This window comes from Rhodofomes roseus, assembly GCF_022264815.1.
Source record: "Rhodofomes roseus strain CIRM-BRFM 1785 chromosome Unknown C8Q71scaffold_19, whole genome shotgun sequence".
NCBI classification, from domain to species: Eukaryota; Fungi; Basidiomycota; class Agaricomycetes; order Polyporales; family Fomitopsidaceae; genus Rhodofomes; species Rhodofomes roseus.
In genome coordinates, this window is record NW_025952975.1 from 652,034 (window position 1) to 671,730 (window position 19,697).

The 19,697-nt window shown below is 56.4% G+C and overlaps 9 protein-coding genes across 9 annotated transcripts; 2 read left to right on the plus strand and 7 right to left on the minus strand.

Moving 5' to 3' along the window:
* Positions 1-498: 498 nt before the first annotated feature.
* On the minus strand, positions 499-1,234 carry C8Q71DRAFT_713219 (uncharacterized protein; the record flags this gene model as incomplete). Its single annotated transcript, XM_047920903.1, has 3 exons — positions 499-672; positions 749-943; positions 1,001-1,234. The coding sequence occupies 3 exons, from the start codon at positions 1,232-1,234 to the stop codon at positions 499-501; spliced, it is 603 nt and encodes a 200-aa protein (XP_047776084.1).
* Positions 1,235-2,130: 896 nt separating this feature from the next.
* C8Q71DRAFT_197753 (uncharacterized protein) lies at positions 2,131-3,376 on the minus strand. The gene is made up of 3 exons (XM_047916928.1): positions 3,367-3,376; positions 2,315-3,300; positions 2,131-2,233 (listed from the first exon to the last, which is right to left on the minus strand). Exon 2 carries the CDS (start codon positions 3,103-3,105, stop codon positions 2,401-2,403), a length of 705 nt encoding a protein of 234 aa, XP_047776085.1. The 5' UTR covers positions 3,106-3,300; positions 3,367-3,376; the 3' UTR covers positions 2,131-2,233; positions 2,315-2,400.
* Positions 3,377-3,575: 199 nt separating this feature from the next.
* On the minus strand, positions 3,576-4,247 carry C8Q71DRAFT_712952 (actin depolymerizing protein; the record flags this gene model as incomplete). Its single annotated transcript, XM_047920890.1, has 5 exons — positions 3,576-3,605; positions 3,659-3,772; positions 3,823-4,020; positions 4,091-4,149; positions 4,214-4,247. 5 exons carry the CDS (start codon positions 4,245-4,247, stop codon positions 3,576-3,578), a joined length of 435 nt encoding a protein of 144 aa, XP_047776086.1.
* A 246-nt stretch (positions 4,248-4,493) lies between these two features.
* C8Q71DRAFT_197758 (uncharacterized protein) lies at positions 4,494-5,372 on the plus strand. Its single transcript, XM_047916929.1, has one exon. The coding sequence runs from the start codon at positions 4,579-4,581 to the stop codon at positions 5,170-5,172; it is 594 nt and encodes a 197-aa protein (XP_047776087.1). The 5' UTR covers positions 4,494-4,578; the 3' UTR covers positions 5,173-5,372.
* A 1,929-nt stretch (positions 5,373-7,301) lies between these two features.
* C8Q71DRAFT_814463 (cytochrome P450) lies at positions 7,302-9,242 on the minus strand (the record flags this gene model as incomplete). Its single annotated transcript, XM_047926088.1, has 7 exons — positions 7,302-8,011; positions 8,067-8,115; positions 8,166-8,462; positions 8,524-8,612; positions 8,663-8,765; positions 8,822-8,920; positions 8,979-9,242. 7 exons carry the CDS (start codon positions 9,240-9,242, stop codon positions 7,347-7,349), a joined length of 1,566 nt encoding a protein of 521 aa, XP_047776088.1. The 3' UTR covers positions 7,302-7,346.
* A 1,149-nt stretch (positions 9,243-10,391) lies between these two features.
* On the minus strand, positions 10,392-12,313 carry C8Q71DRAFT_839667 (HlyIII-domain-containing protein). The gene is made up of 9 exons (XM_047926501.1): positions 12,186-12,313; positions 11,988-12,124; positions 11,821-11,864; positions 11,720-11,737; positions 11,462-11,655; positions 11,265-11,409; positions 10,985-11,192; positions 10,619-10,886; positions 10,392-10,548 (listed from the first exon to the last, which is right to left on the minus strand). The coding sequence occupies exons 1-8, from the start codon at positions 12,234-12,236 to the stop codon at positions 10,718-10,720; spliced, it is 966 nt and encodes a 321-aa protein (XP_047776089.1). The 5' UTR covers positions 12,237-12,313; the 3' UTR covers positions 10,392-10,548; positions 10,619-10,717.
* A 66-nt stretch (positions 12,314-12,379) lies between these two features.
* Positions 12,380-14,202, minus strand: C8Q71DRAFT_775057 (uncharacterized protein). The gene is made up of 2 exons (XM_047924571.1): positions 13,684-14,202; positions 12,380-13,629 (listed from the first exon to the last, which is right to left on the minus strand). The coding sequence occupies exons 1-2, from the start codon at positions 13,849-13,851 to the stop codon at positions 12,577-12,579; spliced, it is 1,221 nt and encodes a 406-aa protein (XP_047776090.1). The 5' UTR covers positions 13,852-14,202; the 3' UTR covers positions 12,380-12,576.
* An 837-nt stretch (positions 14,203-15,039) lies between these two features.
* On the plus strand, positions 15,040-16,317 carry C8Q71DRAFT_197816 (uncharacterized protein). Its single transcript, XM_047916930.1, has 2 exons — positions 15,040-15,779; positions 15,834-16,317. The coding sequence occupies exons 1-2, from the start codon at positions 15,165-15,167 to the stop codon at positions 16,068-16,070; spliced, it is 852 nt and encodes a 283-aa protein (XP_047776091.1). The 5' UTR covers positions 15,040-15,164; the 3' UTR covers positions 16,071-16,317.
* Positions 16,318-16,884: 567 nt separating this feature from the next.
* Positions 16,885-19,621, minus strand: C8Q71DRAFT_775062 (MFS general substrate transporter). Its single transcript, XM_047924572.1, has 14 exons — positions 19,049-19,621; positions 18,872-18,990; positions 18,710-18,811; positions 18,565-18,658; positions 18,210-18,515; positions 18,126-18,157; positions 17,967-18,060; positions 17,755-17,899; positions 17,596-17,696; positions 17,411-17,534; positions 17,341-17,354; positions 17,235-17,284; positions 17,092-17,184; positions 16,885-17,035 (listed from the first exon to the last, which is right to left on the minus strand). The coding sequence occupies exons 1-14, from the start codon at positions 19,239-19,241 to the stop codon at positions 17,009-17,011; spliced, it is 1,494 nt and encodes a 497-aa protein (XP_047776092.1). The 5' UTR covers positions 19,242-19,621; the 3' UTR covers positions 16,885-17,008.
* Between the last annotated feature and the right edge of the window lie 76 nt (positions 19,622-19,697).

The window sequence follows — 19,697 nt, forward strand, 5'->3', positions numbered from 1 at the left end:
TCACCAGCCATTCAAATCCAGAAATGATCATCGAGGTAAACAACGAAGAGACGCGACGATGACCTTTCTCGCAGCGCGCGCGGTGAAAGAGCGCTCGGGGCTCGGGCAGCGCTCGGTGTCCGTCTCTCAGCCAATCAGATGCTCTCTTTGTCTCCCGTGCGAATTCCACGCCTCTTGTATTATAGATTATGCTTTGGCTGGAGCCAATGAGTATTGCTATGCTCGGTGATCTGACATCTCCAATGAGATGTGCCAGAGTGAATTTTAACATGCCGACTGGCGTCCAGGCGCCGTGCCTCAGGCTTGCGCAGCCTTCAAAACTTCACGCCTGGCCTGCGCAACATTAAATATCAAGTCCGTGATATATTCGAACGACACCAAGCGAGTGCGAATAGCAGTGGGAGTAGCAAATACCAAAACAATCCCGAAGCCAATATATTAGTCCGAAAGTCCAATATCATCCCAGCGTCAATCCTCCAAGGCAAGCTGAGGATGCAATTATGCCTGCACAAGGTGGATGTTCTGCGGCTGGCACGTGTTGTACTGATACGAGCCATCGTTGGTCGACGACGCCTGGAAGACCAGGACGTAGTTATCGTTCGTCGTCGCGCAAAGCGAGAATCCGTTGCTGACACCGTTGGCAGCCAAAGTAACGAAGCCGCTGGCATCAGACTACAATGACAGAGCACACAAAAGGCCATCATCAGCCTTCTTATGACAGGACATGATCAGCGCGAGAGGAACGCACCACGGCGCAGTAGGGCGTAGCCTCGTTCGAGCCGCCGAAGATAGCATCGGTGACCGTGAAGTCGATATATTTGCCCGCCTCGACGGTCGTGTCCCATGCCACGTAATCCTGGTTCGCCGCGTTAGGCTGCGGGATCAGCGCGCCGTCCTCGAGCGTGAAGGTCGGGAAGTTGCTCGAGCCCGTGCCCGAGAACGTCTGGCCAGCAAAGAGTACATCAGCTCACGTCCCACAGCCATGGCACACGTTACTCACAGACAGCCAGTAATCAACAGCCTCCCCGCTGGTGCCCGCCGGTCCCGGGGTCACCAGGAGGTTCGTCCCGGTGGCACTGTCCGCTGCAGTCGGGGAGACGGCGGAGAGAGTGAAATTGTACGTGAGCGAAGCGGTCGCGCCCGCACCGAGGTTGGTACAGCTGTTCTGGCGCGCCATGGGCATCGCGAGCGAGCCGGCAGCGAGGGCGAGGGGAAGAACGATGGAGGCAAACATGATGCACTAAGCGCAGAAGGAGAAACGGTTGGAAAGTGAAGGTAGTCCTTAGTGCTGCTGAAGTGGTATTCCCGGAGGATGGAGTACCCAGGACGAGGAGGGCTACCTTTATACTCCTGGCCCTTGTACGACGCGGTGTACACAACACCGGGGGCAATGCACCCAGGACTTTCGCAAATCCCGAGAGACCACCTACAGGCTCGAATCTAAGAGACCGTTCTCATCGTCCTTCGTGGCGCCATGGAGAGAATTTAGGAAGCATCGGAGGTGGCGAACGATACCCTGCCTACCGCTAACTTTCGTCGAGCACGAGTCCGCTCTCTTGTTTCCGGTGAAAACGGGGCCCCGTATGTAGCCACTATGATCGATACCGAGGCGATCAGTGCAACGTCAGCTTGGCTCGTCGTACAGCCGCAACTTGTGCCCGAGGGCGATCCAACGTACCGGAACCTGCAAGTAGCATCACCGTATGGCTCCCTTGACGGAGTGACTACGCCATGCAGAGCCAGATGCGGTGAGTACCGACACACTGCAGTCCGAAACTCGGAGCCCGTAAGCTCCCGTAAGGCAGGTGGGGCCCATGCGACAAGAGAACGTTTGATCTTGCGGGGCGTCAACACACATAGAGCTTCGTTTCCGAGCTGTGCAGCACCTTCAGACGACCCATGTTATAGCAGTCATTGAAGTCAACAGTCCAACTCACGTGAACGCGCGATAAATCGCCATGCCCATAGCAGCTGCTCGCCGTCACGTCAATGATGAGACGGTCATTCGGTCGGAGTCCGTCGAAACTTTGTCGTGTCTTCTGGTCATCTTTGGCGTTTCCATTGCGACGGTGGTCCCATTGGAAGATGTGCACGGGAAGGGCATCCTCCAGCCAGCGATGTTTCGAGCATGAGCTCGTAGACAACGTGTTTTTAGGGCAGATCGCCGTCTACTCTGAGTGTGTAAGGCTTGTGTAGGGCCACTCATGCGAATCCTCAAGATGTGGATGCGTCACTGTAAGCAGCACACCGCGACGCACATACCGTCGCGCGTCAGAGCGTTACGTCACTGGCGATGGAAATGTGTATGACGCACCCATGTTATGACCACCTACGGCGAGCCTTACTCAGCGCAGCCGTTTGAAGCTTCCCGCCTCCCTTGGCATATCCACTATTATGGTCCTAGTAATGATTGGCATCCGCTCGGCGATAGAATCTTGTTTTAGACGACGAGGAGGACATGTGAGCTTCATTTGCAAATTGCACCCAGTATTCGGCCATGTTGAGTATCCGCCAACAAACCCCGAGGTGTAGGCCCAATGTCTTTTGAAGCAACCACCCCATATGGAACACTTGACTGGCTTTCTGCGGCATGTATATTAAATGAAACTTCAGTCGAGAACAGATGCGAAGGGTGAGCAATGGCGCATACGGACGCTGGGCTTGCATGACCGCCTTCTGAATGGACTGCACCGTTCTCCTCGACGCCGTCCAAGTCCACTTTTCGTACTTGTATCCGCTTAAAAACCACCGCCGCACGCTTCCGCCTGTCAGCAGATCCGGCAGCCCATACTTACGACCCCTCTCTCGCGCCTCTCTCCTCATCTCCATCTCCTCCGCCGCTTCTCGTATTCCGCGCAACTGCAGCACGGCCGCGGTGGTCGGGGCCATGACCGCGTTGATCGGGGCCAGGTCCGCCGCCTCGAGCCCCATGGTGCCGAACAGTGGAAGCTGTGGAAGCTTGTCGGCGAGTTCGGCGAGTTCGAGAAGATCGCTCGCGAGATTGATGTCCGACGGAATGCGGCTTCGGAGGAATAGAGCGGCCAACGCAATGGGTGTTCGGCGGGAGCGATTTGTCCGCCAGAAACGGAGGTGCTGCATGGGCATTAGATTTGTCTGTGGATGACACGAGCATCTTCGTTCATAAGTAGCAATCTGGTGACCGAGGCGGACCTTGGGGTAGTGTCGGATCTACAGAGCCAATCTAGAATTCAAACTGAATGATACCGACCGTCAACTACGGTGTAAACGACAACGGAGACGGTCCCTCGGCATCCTGTTCAAGACGCTCATGTATCACAACTGGTTCGCAGATGAAATCTCTCATCAGAACAGTTGTTCAGCGAAAGGCAATAAATGCAAGCGTACCGATCTAAGTGCGCCCGGTCATGGCAGACTCGGACGAGCGCTGTGAACTCGGGCGTCCGAAGTCGTATCCATTTCGCCACGGTGTCCCAGCGAATGCCATAGTTGTCCGGCTTCACAGCGTATGACAGGATACGGATGATTTCACCAAAAAAATTGCGACAGATGATATACATGTGACAGTTTCCCCGGGCCAATATTAGCATGGCAAGTCATACCCCGTCGTAACTCGCCCCACCAGCCTGTGCTCGGGTTAGCGATGCATATTGGAGTTAGTCGAGCAAGTCGTACGTACCTTTCGCAAGCGAACTATTATCGGCTCTTCCTTCAAGTCGTCCTTCTCACGAGCAGGAACCTCCAGCGAGTAGACTCTGAGGACCTGCTTCACGTCCGCAGCATGGACGGAGATCTTCCAATCGAGTATGAGTATGCACAGGAATATAGATGGGACGGGTTCACCTTCGCCTTGCGCATAACCTTGCAGTTCGGCCCTATCCATACGATGAAGATGAACTTCTCCCGCTTCGACTCCTTGTCGTTCGCGTACTGGACGCGGGCATACGCAAACGACGCCTTGGATTCGTCGAGATGCTCACGGAGCTCCTCGAGACCTCCGGAGCCCGTCGCCGTCAGCGTGAGCTTGTCGGATCGGTCAGACTGCGGCGGAGGCAATGCATGAGCGTTCCACCATGCTTCCGAGATATGTTTGGAGGACTTCCAGGCGTACCTCGTAGTCAGAGAGCAGCCAGTTGGTCTCCGTCTTGTCCGAGCGGACGTCCAGGTACGCTGCAACGACATCCGGCGTCACACACGACGATGCTACGCGTCCGGTCCACCGACGATCGCGCACCTTCGTCAATCTTGGGGTCCGAGACGTCAGCCATGGCGGCGCAGGAGAGGACCGGCGAGGGTGGTGAAGAGGGCCGACGAGGAGGAGAAGGTGGTGGTGTGGCTGCGACCGGAGTGTGTCACAGTGTGTGCAGCCGGGGTCGGTGTGCTGGGAGACCGATGCGCTCGCGAGACGCGACACTTATCGACGCCCCATCTCCGGCCAATCAGCATCCAGCACGGTATACAGTTCCCATAAATGGCAGCCATACCGTACGCCTAGCGGGGTTTCAAAGTTTGCTGTCGCCTGTGGCGGACGCGGTGGCGGACGTTTCTCTGCTGCAGCTTACGCCCGAGGCTCTGCACCGTCGCCTGCCCTGCCCTGCCATGTTGTCCATCGCTCGGTCCGCGACGCAGCTCACCCCCGCCTCGCGCTCATTCGTCTCGTTCTACTCGTCCGTTGCTGGGCTTGCACGCACGACGTGGCGCACCGGCGGCCATCCAGCACCCCAGTCGGTTGCCGCAGAGGTCAGCGATGCTGCAGACATCGATTATGATGGCGAGAGCAGCACCCCAAAAGCCCCTATGAGGCGCAAACCGTCCAAAATCCCTACTCCAGGAGCGATCAAGGCCCACCGGGCTGCCATGAAGAAAGAGTTCCCGGAGGGCTGGGCTCCGCCTCGCAAATTGTCGCGAGAAGCCATGGACGCCCTACGCGCATTGCATGCTACAAATCCGGAGACATTCACTACCCCGATGCTCGCGTCGCAATTTCGCATCAGCCCCGAGGCCGTGCGCAGGGTTCTCAAGAGCAAGTGGGAGCCGTCGCCCGAGCTGCGTGCGCGCCTCGCAGAGAAGGAGCGCAAGCATCGCGAGGAGTGGCGGAAGCAGAGAAAGCTCGAGGAGCTGCAGAAGCAGCATGCGCTGGTGGAGGTGATGAAGAAGAAGGCGGAGAAGAAGGACGCGTTTACGTTCAAGTGAGCGGAATGTCGCCCTCTTTGTTGCAGGGGACGTCTTGCGCACGGCGGCCTCAGAAGCTTCCTGACGAGCACGCCCCGCTCGCTTGTTAGCTCGTGGACTTCACCCTGCGCCGGGCTGACCACCGATCTCGTACCCGAAGTCGAGCGCGAGGCTATCCCCCAGAGCTATCCTGGACGCGAAATACGGATAGAGTCGTCTACCTGAGGGAGGCGTAGATGCATGCGCTATCTTCAGTACATTACATTGTTATCCTACGCTACCACCCCTGTATACCACCATTCACATCCCATAATGCCGCAACGCAGACTACGCATTCATTTTTTTCCTTACAACGCGCCCCCATTCGACCACCCATCTAGACTTTAAGTCACACCTCAGCCGGCCCACAATGTAACGTATCATGCCAATGCGGGCGGGCATCTCCCCCTCCCTCAGCACCCTCCCACTCTCACCAAAGACCTCGACCTCAAATCCCCCCATCACCACCGCCGCCAGCAGCTTCAACTGGAGTCGCGCGAGGCGTTGGCCTAAGCACACGCCCGCGCTCGCGCCCCAGCCGACCCACTCGGCGGGCGGCAGCTTGGGGGTCGAACTGCCACGGCTCCGGGTAGAGAGCTCCCCGCTGAGGAGCACGTCCGCGAAGGGCTAGCCGGCGAAGGCTCCCGAGGGCACGGCTTTTCCTCGATGAGTACGGGGGAAGAGCTGGTGCTTCAACGGAGGGCGGTGTGTGGTTGGGCAAGCCGCAGTGTTTCGGGGATGATGGCGTCGAGGGTGGGTGTTTGGGACTCCCAGGCTTCGAGGGGGATCGAGGGGAGGGAGCCGGTGAAGGCAGCGAGGGATGGCGTAGCTTGGACGGGCTTGTTGTAAGCTGCTAGGAAATCATTGATCTCTGTGATCCCTTTTGCATTCCAGGCTGGGTGGCTGGCAAGGAATGTAACCAACCATGAAGCTGGAAAGTCAATGAGTTACGCCCGCTGTCCCGGGGGAAATGAACTAGGCACGTAACTTACCCGACGTCCCCGTTGACCGTGCACCGGCGATGAGAAGACCCATGATGAACTGTAGACAGTCAATGCACGTACATCTCGACCATCAATCGAACGAAGTTGCGCTGGCACCATTGATAATGGTCCGATCGTCCCCTACTAGGTCCAGCATCGGCTGCAGAGCATCATCCTGCGGCGGTACATCCCCGCGATCCTCGCGTCCGCTGCTGCATTGATGATATCGTAGATCCTCTTCGTGGACGTGACTTTTCTGACAGCGTTAGGACTAGGGAACCACGCCGCGAAGAGGACGGTTGTTGGGGTCGTAGACGTGTCGAGCGTGTCATAGAACGCGTTCAAGGCTGTATGCATCCCGCGAGGTGAGAAGTACTCACGGTACCGTTGAAGCCGGCACCGAGGTCCAGATACCTCGATGCGAAGAAGTCCCGCCGTCGTTCGGCACCGGAAACAGCGACGACGGTATCCTGTAGGTGCATAAACGAAGTTAATGATTAGTATTAGATAGGAGGAAAAGTAACGGCGGACGACGAACCTGTAGAAGTTGAAACTTAAAGTCCCTGACTCAAGATGGGCTCGCCTATCGACCAATGTCTTAACTGCAGGAAATCAAATCGACGGAGTCGGAAGAAAGGTGAAATGATCCATAGTGGACTCTCAGGTCACCCGGAAGATCATCTTCTGTCTTCTGCGTAGACTGCGTGAACGTCAGCAGCACCACAGCGAGCAGTATCACCAATATGGCGCATGCGACCAAGATCGCATTGCGCTCGGCAAGACAGCATTTGGAAAGATAGTCAAGGAGAAATCCAGGTGAGGCTATCGCTGCACAACCCGTTTAAAGCCGGCCCGCGAGCGGCGTTGACCCACTGAAAACAACTTCCCTTGAAACGCAACAGTCTCATTGAAATTCAGGAGACTTGGACAATCGCGTCAAAGCTGAGGTTCGCCGACGAGGGCGATATATCTCTCGTCGGGCACTGTGACGGCGCTGACAGAGCCACTCAAAGTAGGTCGTTCACGCGCGAGAAAGTAGCATACGAGGGTCAGAAGTAGGGTATATAACACTGTTCGTTCGTGTCAGCAGCCCATCTTGATCTGCCACCAATCAACAAGGACACTTACGCAGATGATACGTCGCTCCACAAGCCCAATATGCCCCGCCCCCTCTCAGCTATCAACTCGCCTATACCGCAACGCACACTCCCCAGCAGGCCTACAATGCAACGCGTCATTCCAATCCGGCCGCGGCATCTGCACCTCAGTCAGCACGCGCCCGTCCTCGCCCACCACCTCTATCTCAAAGCCCATCAGCACGGTTGCCGCCACTAGCTTCAGCTGGAGGCGCGCGAGGCGCTGGCCCAAACACACGCTCGCGCCTGCGCCCCAGCCGACCCACACGAACGGCATCTTGCTCTGCGGCCGCGCGGGGTCGAACCGCCATGGGTCCGGGTAGAGCTCCGCGCTGAGATGCACGTCCGCGAAGGGGTAGACGGCGAACGCGCCGGGGGGAACGGCCTTGCCTGCGAGGAGCACGGGCGAGGGGCTGGTGTTTTGGCGCAGAGCGGTGTGCGGCTGGGCGAGCCGCAGGGTCTCCCGGATGATCGCGTCGAGGGTAGGCGTTTGTGTCTCCCAGGCGTTGAGGGGGATAGAGGAGAGGGCACCAGAGAGGGACGCGAGCGATAGAGCTGCTGGACTAGGATCGGTACCGGTAGTGCTGGGTATGTGGGGAGTTCCGTGTGTATCACTGTGCGACGCAAGGAGACCCCGGATCTCCGTCATGGCTTTGTCTTTCCAGGTCGGGTGGCTGGCGAGGAAAGTGATGAACCATGAAGCTGCACATAGCACTCTCAGTGAGCTGCAATGACATATGGTCAATGGTATGCATACCTGTTGTTCCTGTTGACCGCGCCCCCGCGACGAGGAGGCCCATGATGAACTATGTGAATAGTTAGTAAGTACGCTAGATGGCGAACACATAATTCTTACCCCGATGATAACGGCTCGATCATCCCTATTGTCGAGCATCGGCTGAAGAGGATCGTCCTGGGGTAGGACATGGCCCCGGATCCGCGCGTCGACGGCCGCACTGATCGTGTCGTATATTCTTTTTGTAGAGATGATTTTCCTGACGACACTCGGTGTTGGGAACCACGGGAATAACACGCTCGCGGGCGTGGTGGAACTCTCCAGGGTATCGTACAGTGTCCGAAGGCGTGCGGCTACCACGGGGTCGTCGGCGAGCTCAGAAGGGGCGAGACAGCGCAAATTGGTTTGAAATGATACCTATTGCATGCAAATCTCTTTTCAGTCTCTACCATCCGTGGCGCTGACAGGAAACACAGACCTTCGGTATTTCGTCGAACGGGGATATGGTACCGGACGGTCCCCAACCGTCAATCACCTGCCGGACGTCCTCTAGAATCCTAGGGATTACTGTCTCTGCATCAGTGACATGTAATACTCTACGGACTAAATACACCCACATTGCTCCAGATTGGCGCTGTTTTGTAGTGACGCTAAGCGTTTATGGATAGTTGCGATCTTGCCAGGCTCGAGATCTGTCGTTACTCCAGGCAGCGTTGGTATCTGTCCAGAACGTCAATTATATGCGGTTTCATCTGTCGTTCACTTGGAACACTCACTATGCCAGACAGAACCTTGAAACCAGCGCCAAGGTCCAGGCTCCTGGAAGTGAAAAAGTCGCGTCGTCCGGGTGCGCCAGAGGCTACGACGACAGTATTCTGCACGGAAAATCAGTCATTGACGGTCAACTATCGGACAAACTGGCGGGACACATACCCGGAGCAGCTTGAACCTATATATCGACTCGCCGGTCAGATGTTGTCCGCGCCGGATGAAGTCGAAACGTCGCCGAAAGAACGGCGAGATATTTCGTAGAGGGCATTCGGGAAGAGTGACTGGCAAATCTCCTTCCACCTTTTCAGTGAGCATCATAAAGAGCCATGCGGCTAGCATCACCATCGGTAGCGTGCACGCGACTACCGTCGCAGTGCGCTCCGGCATGAACGTGGATAGGAAGACGACGAAGCCCGCAACAAACATAGCTGTGGACGTGTGGGGGAGATCTGGGCACCACACCGGTCAAAGTCTCTTTTATATCCCGATAACCCATTTGAAGTTTCGGCAACATAAGACACTGGCACACCTGCCCTTCACGGTAGGTGACTTCCCGTCAAAGGCACGAATGATGCGGCACAGAACGTATGGACACAGTAGGGGCCTAGTGCGGTCACGTTATGTTTTCGTCCGCGGCGAGAGATTCGCCGCCGCAGCTTCAGTCCGCCGTCGGCGCACGGACAGCTCGATCGTTTATGGCACCTGGCAATGGCAGGTGGCACGTCCAAGGGGAAGCTGCATTTCTGATCGAAGAAAAATCGAAGAAAAGAATGAACCAGCGATGGCCCGTTGCTAGGCATTCGCGAAGCTGCCCCTCGATTGACAGTGACAGGGTCGATCCCACTCGCGCCTCGGGCCTCCCGAACGTCGATATTCGCATCCGCGGTGTGTCTGCGAGGAGATTGTCCACGGATACCATAGGTGTGCTAGAAAGTATTTACTCACGGTGAGTACACTCACACATCCAACGACGCACTGAAGATAGCGCTAGCACGAAGTATGGACGTGCATGCCCAGTCTGGAAGGAAACTGCGGTAAATCACAATTAATCAGGTGCGTCATCTAGGAGTGTTTGCATGCTGGACGGCCAAGCACCATTTGACGGACGTCGAATGTAGGTCCCAATATCAGCGTGCATTCCGCTGACACGCAATCTCGAAAGACGGAGACCGTCGCACCGCTGACATTGACGGGGCCGCAGACCTATCTAGATCAGAGATAGGGTTCGCTGTCAGACACTGTCAGACAGGAAAGGCAAGTACGCACGTCAGTACTGCACCGTCGTATCGGGACTCGCCTTGAGCGCCCACCGCGCGCCCGACGATGGATGTCAGGGGGAGACAATCGGTCTGCATTCCATGCGCACGGAGGCGGCGACCGAGCAGTGGATTCTTGTGTTCTTGCGACTACGTTTGACGAGGATGGCTGCGAAACGTGGTGCCTGTTGAACGGCAAGCTCGTCCAGCAAGCTCGGGTCTGGCACCCCCGGGACATGCGTGACAAGCGTGGTACCTTGCCAACAGCCAGAAATACTGGCGTACGACATGCGATCTTCTCGCTCTCATCCGAGCCAAATGACATTCAAAGCACTTGCTTCCGGCGGTACGTACCTTCGAAGATCCGCCCAGATCCAGAGCGGGGCCGCCTGACACTGGCGAGGAAGCGAAGGGGTGAAACAGGCAACGAGGCGCACATGCGTGAGTATCGTGCATTGTCCAATCAACATCTATTACTAGGACGCCACAACGTGAGTGAATTGTGCGACATTATCGACGTCCGCGGACGACGTAAGTGGCACTTACAGTGTACATACAGCTTCGGCACATTATGCCTATTGCAGGGAACATCTGCTATTTCCATCGATCACTGGAGGACGGGGTTCACGACGAATGCCGGCCAAGCTACGAAGGACAGTGCGGCTCCGCACGCGCATGCCAGTGCTCGAACGCCGTCAGCACGCATACGTAGTGCGAGAGCGCAGCGAGGACGACGCAGACGTGGAATATCTGATGCGACGCAAAGAAGTAATCGAACGTCCCTGGCGAGAAGCGTTCAGGGATACGATTCGCGCTGCGTATAGCAACGTTGAGGGCCACGCGGAGGAGGTGAAGCAAGGGCCGTTAGCAATTAATCGGTTCGTGCGGAGGCGGAAGAGGTGGATGACGCACTAGAGCAAGGCACCCGAGATGTACAACGCCCCAGAGGCCACCAGCCAACCAAAGCCAATTTCGGTCCACAGCTTGTGGAGCCCGTGTGTGAGAAATCCGTGGGCGACGGGGAAAATCGCGCTCAGCCCGAGCGCTATGAAAACTTTCGTTCGCGCGCCACGATGGGAGGGTTTCGAGTACTCGGGATCGAGCACGATGTATGCGGCGCCTAGATTTGATGCAGGGTATAGAGGGTCAGCGCTCTGAGGACAGCTGCGGTGACAGCGATATTTTGGCTCACCGAGCCCGACGAGCACTATGAGAGATAGGTAGAACACTTGAAGGTTCGTGTTGCAGTAGAATTCATAGTAGATGCAAGGGAAGAAGGAACCGACTGTGAGCACCACTATGCCAACATAGTCGATTGCGTGGCATCGGACGGCGACCTATGTCAAGTTCTCAGACCAACAAACACGTGGCGAAGATGTTGGCTCCTACCTCTCTGGAATGCACCGAGAATGTGTGAAACCAGGAGCTCGCTAGCAGGCAAAAGACGGCCGCGGACATGAAGATAGCGAACACGACAAAATCCTGCCACGCCGTCGTCTCGTACGACGCAAGCTTCACTTGATAGACATTGCCGAGGAGGCCGACAAACAGGAGGGCACCGAAGAGGTGCGTCTGAATGTTCACTAGCATGATCAGCGTGTCAGCAATCCAGGAGCTGCAATGCAGCTAGATGCAGCTGATCCTGACCTGTTTCATTATGCAGATCTGCGTGGTCGGTTCAGTCAATTGGTCGCTTCATTCAACCGCTCGCGCTCGCAGACGATCGGCAAAACGGAGACCTCACGTACAGCCGAATACGGAGTAGGCACACCCTCTCCAGCTAAATTGCACCCTATTGACACGGACGACCGTCGAGCATCAGCATACATTGCATCTGAACGAGAATGCATGGCGGCCGTGGCTCGGAGCCGGATGCAAGACTCGCACGCAGGCGTCCAAATTGGCGGACACGCACCGTCTATATCCGTTCAAAATGTAATCGTTGTCGCGCTGCCACGCCGGAATCTCGAGCCATGTCAGAGTCAAACGACCGTGCTGGACGACTGGAGCGGACCCCGAGCTTTCCGGGATCGCGTTCGGGTCGGCTTCATTCTGTCATTGCCAACTTGTATATCAGCGTATGCGTGCGATTGAATGACGCTGGAAAGTTTACCAGCTCGTTTTGTCTTCGTTCGCGCAGCGACGCGACGTCTGACTGAGACATTGTAGCGTAGGTCCAGCTCAATCGAACGAAGAGAGTGAATGCTTGGTGAATGCAAATGCCAATCTCGGGCTCCGCCAGTGGCTGGGGCGTTGCCACAATGGGGAACGTCATTTGCACGTGTTTCTGACGCGGCGAAGTAGGGGTGAATTTGACTGAGCCGAATTGAATTTGATGACGTGCGGTACGTCTCTCAACTACAATGGACCTGTAGCATAAATCGAATGACATATGGAATGCATAGCGATACTAGTACTGAATAGCATGTTGACAGGAAGGTGACATATCAAGTCATAGGCTGCACGGCAGAACAAACGATGTAGCGCAAAGTGAATAATGATAGTTAAAGAACGATCGAGCACTCCGACATATTCGACGACCAAGAGTGCGGGGACGACGGATCCATTCCGTGGACTGCCAGCAGTCGTCCATCCCCCATCGCGTACTGGAACTCGCGCGCCTGATACCATCCTGGGACCTGCGCGGTCGAGTCGACGTGCGGGAACTGCGCCGCGGTAGCCCCGTCGCTTGCGAAGCTCATGCTACTAGCGGTTGACTGGACATCGTAGAGCGGGAGTGAGCCGTTGCTTGCGACGGTGGAGTTAAAGTCCTGCTGGTGCTGATTGTAGTCGTTGAAGTCCCCAGGCATGTGGAACTCGGTATCCCAGGGCGAGGCCGACGAGAACGTCGCGGCGGTGTTGCACTCTGAGCTTGAGTCGTCGTGGGGGACATTCGTCCACTGCGAGTAGTCCATGTACCAAGGTATTGCTTGCGGCGCGTACGACGACGAATCGCTGTCGCTTCGGACGTTGTAGACGCTGCTGGAGACGGAGACTTGCACTTGAGATAGTGTGTAGCTGTAGCTTGTACTACCGACTTGGGCTTGCAGAGGTTGTTGGGGAGGGTACGAAGCTCCTACGTCGAACATCGGTGCTGTCGCGGGGTTTCGGAGCGCATCTTCAAGTTGACTTGATAGCGACGATTCGTAGGATGAGGGGACGTAGCTGCCGTCCAGCCGCGTCGCTCCACCAGACAAGAGGGCCTCCACGTCGAAGTCCGGAGGCAAAGACAAAGAGACATCCGACGACGACCCACCCGCTGACGAGGAATCAAACGACATCTCCGTGATGTCTTCTTCAGAGGGTGACCCCGGCCAGACGCCTTGCGCGGATGCTATGTCACCGCCGGTGAGGCTCTTAGCCTCGAGGGCCTCCATTGTGGCGCGCAGTTCCGACGCGAACTCTTGCAACGCAGTCCTTTGTTCTGTGTCCAATGTCGCTTGGTCGAGCAGCATCCGGAAATACGCAAGCTTCGACCGGATCAGCTTTATTTGGACGATCACCATAGCCTCCGTCCACTCGTCGAGGTGCGAGCGTGTGTCTGCAGGTGGCGCGGTCTGTGCGACAAAGAGAATGAGGCATGGAGATTTCTTAAGGTGCTGAGGACAAACCTGGAATTGCGGCGCCGCGCTATACGATGTTGTGGCCTCCGGGGCTTGCATAGTATCGTCAAGCGAGTGTGATTCGTCGGCCAAGTTCTGCCTCCACTCCATTAAGGCTCTCTTGAGGTTAAGAGGTTCTGACGTCGCCCTAGGTGCGTGAAGATGGAGAGGTTCCATGGATATTGCTGGCGGAGGAGGCGAGAAACCTGGGGCTCGGACGACTGTGGCGCAGAACGCAGGGGTAGCGTAGGTTCGGCAGGAACGTAGGACCTACTTGAGCGAGACGGCTGCACCCAAGTACGCCTTGCGACCATAAATACTGCGGCGAGGCGCCTGGCCATACCGGTGCATATCAAACGAAGGCTCAATTTGAGAGGACAATGGTCAGCGAACTGGGAGAAGCGTACGTTGGTAGGGAAGCGGGCTGATCGATAGCACGAGGCTCGAAGCGTGGTTGGGTGGCTATTGAGCCTGAGGATGTTAGCCATTTCGAGGGTGGCAATACAGGTCCCGGCGGTGTTTGTGTGGCTACTTGAGCATCGATTGAGTGTCGGCAATCATTAATCAGGGTCTATTCAAAACATTACCGAATGCAGAACAAGGACAGTGCCACTCACGTTGACATGTGTAAGGCGCACTGGCACGGAGTCGATTCTAGACGGGCCATACTGCTTGTGGACAGGTGCTGTGTTACCAATCAAAGCGAATCAACACGTACCCAGCAAGCCCTTAATTGTGTGCTCGTGGTATAAGCGTAATCGCAGGCGACGCCACAACGGGTACACAAGGGGCGGTGTGAAGGCTTCAGCTCGTCGGTGACGCCATGATCGAAAAGGGGCGCTAGCATAGCTACGAGTACTGGCAACGAGACGTAGCAAGTACACGCTTCTGCAACGCTTCTGTACCCAGCTTGTGCGGTGCGGTCAGAGTCCAGACGCTTTGGGCGGCTAAAGGGACACAAGGGCGGACGCACCTTCCGAAGTTAGCACCAACAATCGGAGACAATCTTCCATTGTGCGCGGTGAAACCATCCACATATCACAGGTATTGAAATACGGCACAAGGGTGCGCGTGCCTGCGACTCAAGACGAATGTCGTACTGCGAGACCAGTGGAGGGTATTCGTTATAAGCATACACCGATTCTAAAGCAAGCTGTAAGTAAGATCAATGCCGCACTGGTGCGCCACTTGCCCGCTTAGGCTACGTCGAACAAAGCGTGAGACACGCGGCCGGAGACGTCCGAGGAGCCACACGACGCAAGCGCTGAAGCCACGCCTCGAGGCAGGCCCCTTGGCACCACTCAGTGGAAGGGCGGAGTTGGCAAATGGCGCGTGGCCCAGCGCTTGTTTAGCGCGTCTCATTAAGTTCAACTTCGCTTGCACGCGACTTGTTCTCGCCCATCCATCGACCCACCACGTCCACGCTGCCTCCACGCGCTCGCCCACCCCCACTCAACCAAGGAAGCCACCTACCTTCACCCAGCCACATCATGTCTATCACCACAATGCGCCCCTTCATCGTGTTCAAGGATGACACGCCCCCATCTCCAACCGGGAGCATCGCGTCTCTCCTCGAAGGGGAAGGCGCGCTGCGCCCCACCTCACCCACGCCGTCCAACGGCGTCTCTGCTCCTGACAAGGAGAACATCAATCCCATCACTGGCCGGAAGGCCGCCCCCGACACGCAAAATGGGAAGAAACGGAAGGAAGGTGCCTTGGCCACAAAAGCCTACGCACCCGCACCCGTCAAGAAGACGAAGGGGTTAAAGAGCGACCGCTCATTTGGGGCGGACATCTCATCGAGGAGCAAAAGTGCCGGACAGCCCCCGAAGCGTTTGCAAGCAGCCCGACGCAATGGGGCCTCTGCAGCATCGCGTCCCCGCCGGTCCCCCACCTTGCCACAGGTGTCCGAGGAGCAGGAGACGGACGTGCACTCTGACAATGTGCGGGAAGCTCGGCGTCTTTCGCAGAGCCAAATTGATGCTCGTTGTTACGAGCTCACGGTGCTGCCTCTGGCAGATCTGTCGAAGGCCTACGAGCAGGCGCCATGCCTAACGGGCGAACACGCCCTCTCGGAGAAAGTCCGTGCCCAAGAATTGAACAACGTATGTCTGACATACATTATGCTTTGACTTCAGCGAGTCTGACGATCATTGTAGGATGTCGTCGAAACTTCTTCCGTACACGATGGCTCAGACCGCGCACCGTCTCCAACCCCATCTGTCTCCTCGAGGAGCTCGTCGCCCGCCCGCTCGGAAGCAGTTTTCTCAACGCCTGAGCGCAAACGGATTTACTCAGCCTTCACCTTTTCGTCGCCGTCGCCCTCCAGCGCGCGGTACGCTGCTCTGCGGGGCCCAACGGACGGACGGTTCTCCGATCCGACGTTCGAGCTCTGATGCCCCTGACGCCTCCGACGCGACGATGCTTTGTGTCACGTCTCGATAACGCCTGCCAATACCCGTCATGGTTCCCATTGGCGTCAAGAAGTATATCCCCGTGTATTGATCTACGCATCTCGTCTGTGCATCTATCTGGTCGTGCTCGTGCTCGTCTTCCTTTTGCTGTACATATTCCTATCTAACCCTTCCTGTTCCGTTGTCTCGCTCACCTCGTCTCGCACACTATGCCCTCATCTGACTCCCCCATCTGTTTTGCCCGCATTGCATCGTGACCCGGCATCCGTTCCTCGTGCCCACATCCAAGGTCCCCTATCCACGCATCACTACGTCGGATTGCATTCTACTGCATCACGCAATTAGCCCCCTTTCATCTTCTACGGTGCTTCTTGCTGCTCTCTTGAGGTTCTCCTCTTGCTTGTTCCCCCGTCTCGGTCTACTTACTTGCTCCATCACATCCACAAGGACAATGTCGCTAGTAGCCACACGTGTATCACTGTCTACGCTCGCATACGCATAGTCGATACTGCTGCTGCCAATCGCATAATGAATACCTCATCTGCTCCGTGGGCGTGGGGCCCTTTGGTGCGACGTCAATGGTGGGGTCATCGTCGAGGTAAGGGTGCCCCGGGTCCTTGCATGTTGACATCACAGCCACTTACGCTGGACGCGTTCATCATGTGACCGCGTTGTGGTGCGCGTCTCTTGGGCGTCTCATCCAGGTCTCATCATGGACCTCCCGCGAACCAACGGGAGTCGGACAAATCACTTCCTCGATGTCTTCGAGAATCCGCTTACTTAACGGTCTTCGAAATAGTGAACCAAGCGCGTCTCTGATATCAAGCGTACTGTACAATACATTGTCATGGTCAAGGGGAACTTTCGTACAACGCTCCACTAACACTGACAACAACATTCGCGCGCGTTCGTGAGGTTCGTCAAACAACGTAACGGAAGTTCGGGGCCTAAGACAACCGGCATCAGCTAATTTCCGAGTGTAACGGGCGGGAGAGGGACCTACGGCATCGGCGAGTTCGGACGTGTCTACCGTGGCATCCGGGTCTGGCCTGCCGTAGAGCTTGTCCCTGCGACTGTTCTCCAGACGGTAGGAGATCTAAGCGCGACAATCAGTTAAGTAGGATGTGAATCAATCATAGCGCTTACCGAGAGGACGAGGGCGACCAGAGAGGAGAGAATCAGGAGGGCGCAGCACACTGTCGATGTCATGTCAGCATATTTCAGGTGCGGGCAGGGAAGGCCAGCCCCTTACCAGCAAGTCCTTTGCTATAGCATCCAACTTCTGGGTTAGTCGCTGAGGTGTTGCGGAGAGAACGACTCACATGTAGTGCGGCCCGTCCGTCGTGGGGTAGATCTTCGAGCCCAGGATACTCCCGCACTGGCCGATGGCCATGTACATCGGTATACCCGTCGCCCGCTTCGTCTCCGAGCCCAAGTTGTGCGAGACTGTCGAGCCCGATTCGTAAGACGTTCTGCGCTGCGCCGTCAAGAGCATATGACCACTCACACCACGCGATGACGATCCCGATGACAGTGTACGTCCCACTCGTGATGCAGAACACGGCGAAGTAGCGGACGTGCGTGTTACCCATGACTGTGAGGAGCAAGCTAGACAGGCATGCTCAATTGTGAATCAATGGGCTGAAGGGGTGGTGGATGGGCGTACATGTAGCCAAGCCCGCCCACGGCGCTCACATAGGCCACGAAGACGCCGCGGCTCTGCAGGCGATCGGAGACGTAGGAGTTGAGGCATAGGAAGACGGCCGCGACTGCGTAAGGCGGGACGGTGAGGAGCTGAGCGACGGCGTCGGCTGCAAGAATAAGAGAAAAGAACAGTAAGATGAGCGGACGTCAAGGGAAGGTGAGAATGTCACTGACTGTAACCAAACGTGGCTATGATGGTGGGTAGGAATGCGGAGATGGACGCCAGGGCGCAGTTTGCTCCGAAGTAGATCACTCCCACAGCGTATATCTGTGACCAGCACCCGTGTGAGATGCGTTTCAATGGGCATAGGGGGTATGGAAAATGTCACGCACCCGCCAGTCCAGAAACGCAGCCAAAATGTGCTCTGCACCGTGCGGTTCAGTACCAACAGTCACACAGCATCGTAGGATCCGCACTTTTCTTCAACACCCTCCCTGTATCACCGGAGGTTCCTCTATTCATTCGCTGAATTGCAAGCGCTCTCTCATCTTCGGTCAAATAGCTGGTCTCTTCCGGACGGTTCGGTAGCAAAAACAACGTCGCGATGCCCAACAGAATCGTTGGCGACCCCTCAATCAAGAACAACAATCGCCAGTTCGCTATGGCAGCATGGGCATGCTGAACTCCGAAGGCGATGAGGCCGCCGAATGCGCCCGCGACCGCCGCGAAGCCGAACCAGTATGCCATGCGCAGGCCCATCTCCTCTTTCGTGTAGAAAAGTGCTTTGGGGGTGTAAGTAAGCATGTTAAGTGTATTGCGAAGCGTACGCACACATGTAGAGGGGAATGCCGGGTCCGAATCCTGCTTCGAATACTCCGAGCCCGAGGCGGGCGCAGACGAGCCCTGCGAAATCGAACGCGGCGGCCTGAAGTTGATCAGGACACATATATAGCAGGGATGGGGCTCGAGGACTTACACAGAGCGTCGAGCAGACCCCCCAGCCGATTGCGAAGCAACCTATCCATGTACGGGGAGGAAACAGCTTCGAGATGACCGTTGCGGGAATTTGGCAGAGGATCTAATGTTTGTTCGATAGAGCTCAAGATCACCGCCGCCATTTATTAGACACTAAACGTACGTATGAAATGAAGAAAACCGAATTGACCCAGCCATACAGATTGCCCGTGGGATCGCCTCCCAGCGCATCTTGCGGGAGCCCTTGGAGGCGTGCGTTCCCAAGATTGCTTCGGTCCAAATCTGACCCAATTCACTGAATACCTAGTTGCTGGCTTCGCGGATGCAGATGTCGACTTACACGCAAAGAGGTAGAGTATGCAGGCGATTGGCATAATGCGCACGTCGAGCTTTCTGACGAGCCTCTTCTCCTCCAGCAATTTCTCCGCGGCCGCCGCGTCTCCTTGTGCCTCCTCGATCTCAGCGACTTCGGATTTCCCTACCTCTTCCAGGGCACCTGCGTGGGCCATAATCTTCTCCTCGGTGGGCGACATTGTTGCGGGACTGTCGTAGAGAGGGATTGAGGAAGAGGAGCGGGGTTACAGGTACGTGTTACGGCGCCCGTTAGGCTCCCGTGTGACTACCGATTTCTCGATCCCGGACTTTTGCTACCCACAATACGAGCAATGTGAACGTACAGCCGCCGGTCTTTGTGAGGGTCACGATGGTGCACAATGATTCACCGTCATAACAGAGTGTCTCATTGGATGGTTATTGCTTGAGGCGGCCGCCGCGGCATGCCGACCGGAAGCGGCGGCGTTTGCCTTGTCCTACTGGTTGTGTTGATGTCATTGTATGGTCATTGATTAAGCAGCTCGATGTGGGAGGCAAAGACTTCGCAAGCGTGTCGGTGGAGGAGAGTGGAAGGAAGTTTGAACAAGGCGTCGGATACCAAGCAGCGATTGCATTTATGTAAGTACGGAATCTGGGGAAGTCGGCCGACCGTCAAC

What these genes read in the sequence shown, in the direction of transcription:
- C8Q71DRAFT_197753 (XM_047916928.1), bottom strand. Translation starts at nt 3,105, where the DNA reads ATGCCCATGCAGCACCTCCGTTTCTGGCGGACAAATCGCTCCCGCCGA.
- C8Q71DRAFT_197758 (XM_047916929.1), top strand. Translation starts at nt 4,579, where the DNA reads ATGTTGTCCATCGCTCGGTCCGCGACGCAGCTCACCCCCGCCTCGCGC.
- C8Q71DRAFT_839667 (XM_047926501.1), bottom strand. Translation starts at nt 12,236, where the DNA reads ATGTCTCAGTCAGACGTCGCGTCGCTGCGCGAACGAAGACAAAACGAG. An exon ending in ATTTTGAACGGATATAGACG is followed by an intron (nt 11,865 to 11,987) that starts GTGCGTGTCCGC and finishes CCGTGTCAATAG; the next exon opens with GGTGCAATTTAGCTGGAGAG. An exon ending in CATAGTGCTCGTCGGGCTCG is followed by an intron (nt 11,193 to 11,264) that starts GTGAGCCAAAAT and finishes CATCAAATCTAG; the next exon opens with GCGCCGCATACATCGTGCTC.
- C8Q71DRAFT_775057 (XM_047924571.1), bottom strand. Translation starts at nt 13,851, where the DNA reads ATGGAACCTCTCCATCTTCACGCACCTAGGGCGACGTCAGAACCTCTT. An exon ending in GCGCGGCGCCGCAATTCCAG is followed by an intron (nt 13,630 to 13,683) that starts GTTTGTCCTCAG and finishes TTTGTCGCACAG; the next exon opens with ACCGCGCCACCTGCAGACAC.
- C8Q71DRAFT_197816 (XM_047916930.1), top strand. Translation starts at nt 15,165, where the DNA reads ATGTCTATCACCACAATGCGCCCCTTCATCGTGTTCAAGGATGACACG. An exon ending in GTGCCCAAGAATTGAACAAC is followed by an intron (nt 15,780 to 15,833) that starts GTATGTCTGACA and finishes CGATCATTGTAG; the next exon opens with GATGTCGTCGAAACTTCTTC.
- C8Q71DRAFT_775062 (XM_047924572.1), bottom strand. Translation starts at nt 19,241, where the DNA reads ATGTCGCCCACCGAGGAGAAGATTATGGCCCACGCAGGTGCCCTGGAA. An exon ending in GGGTCTGCTCGACGCTCTGT is followed by an intron (nt 18,659 to 18,709) that starts GTAAGTCCTCGA and finishes GATCAACTTCAG; the next exon opens with GCCGCCGCGTTCGATTTCGC. An exon ending in CATAGCCACGTTTGGTTACA is followed by an intron (nt 17,900 to 17,966) that starts GTCAGTGACATT and finishes TTATTCTTGCAG; the next exon opens with CCGACGCCGTCGCTCAGCTC.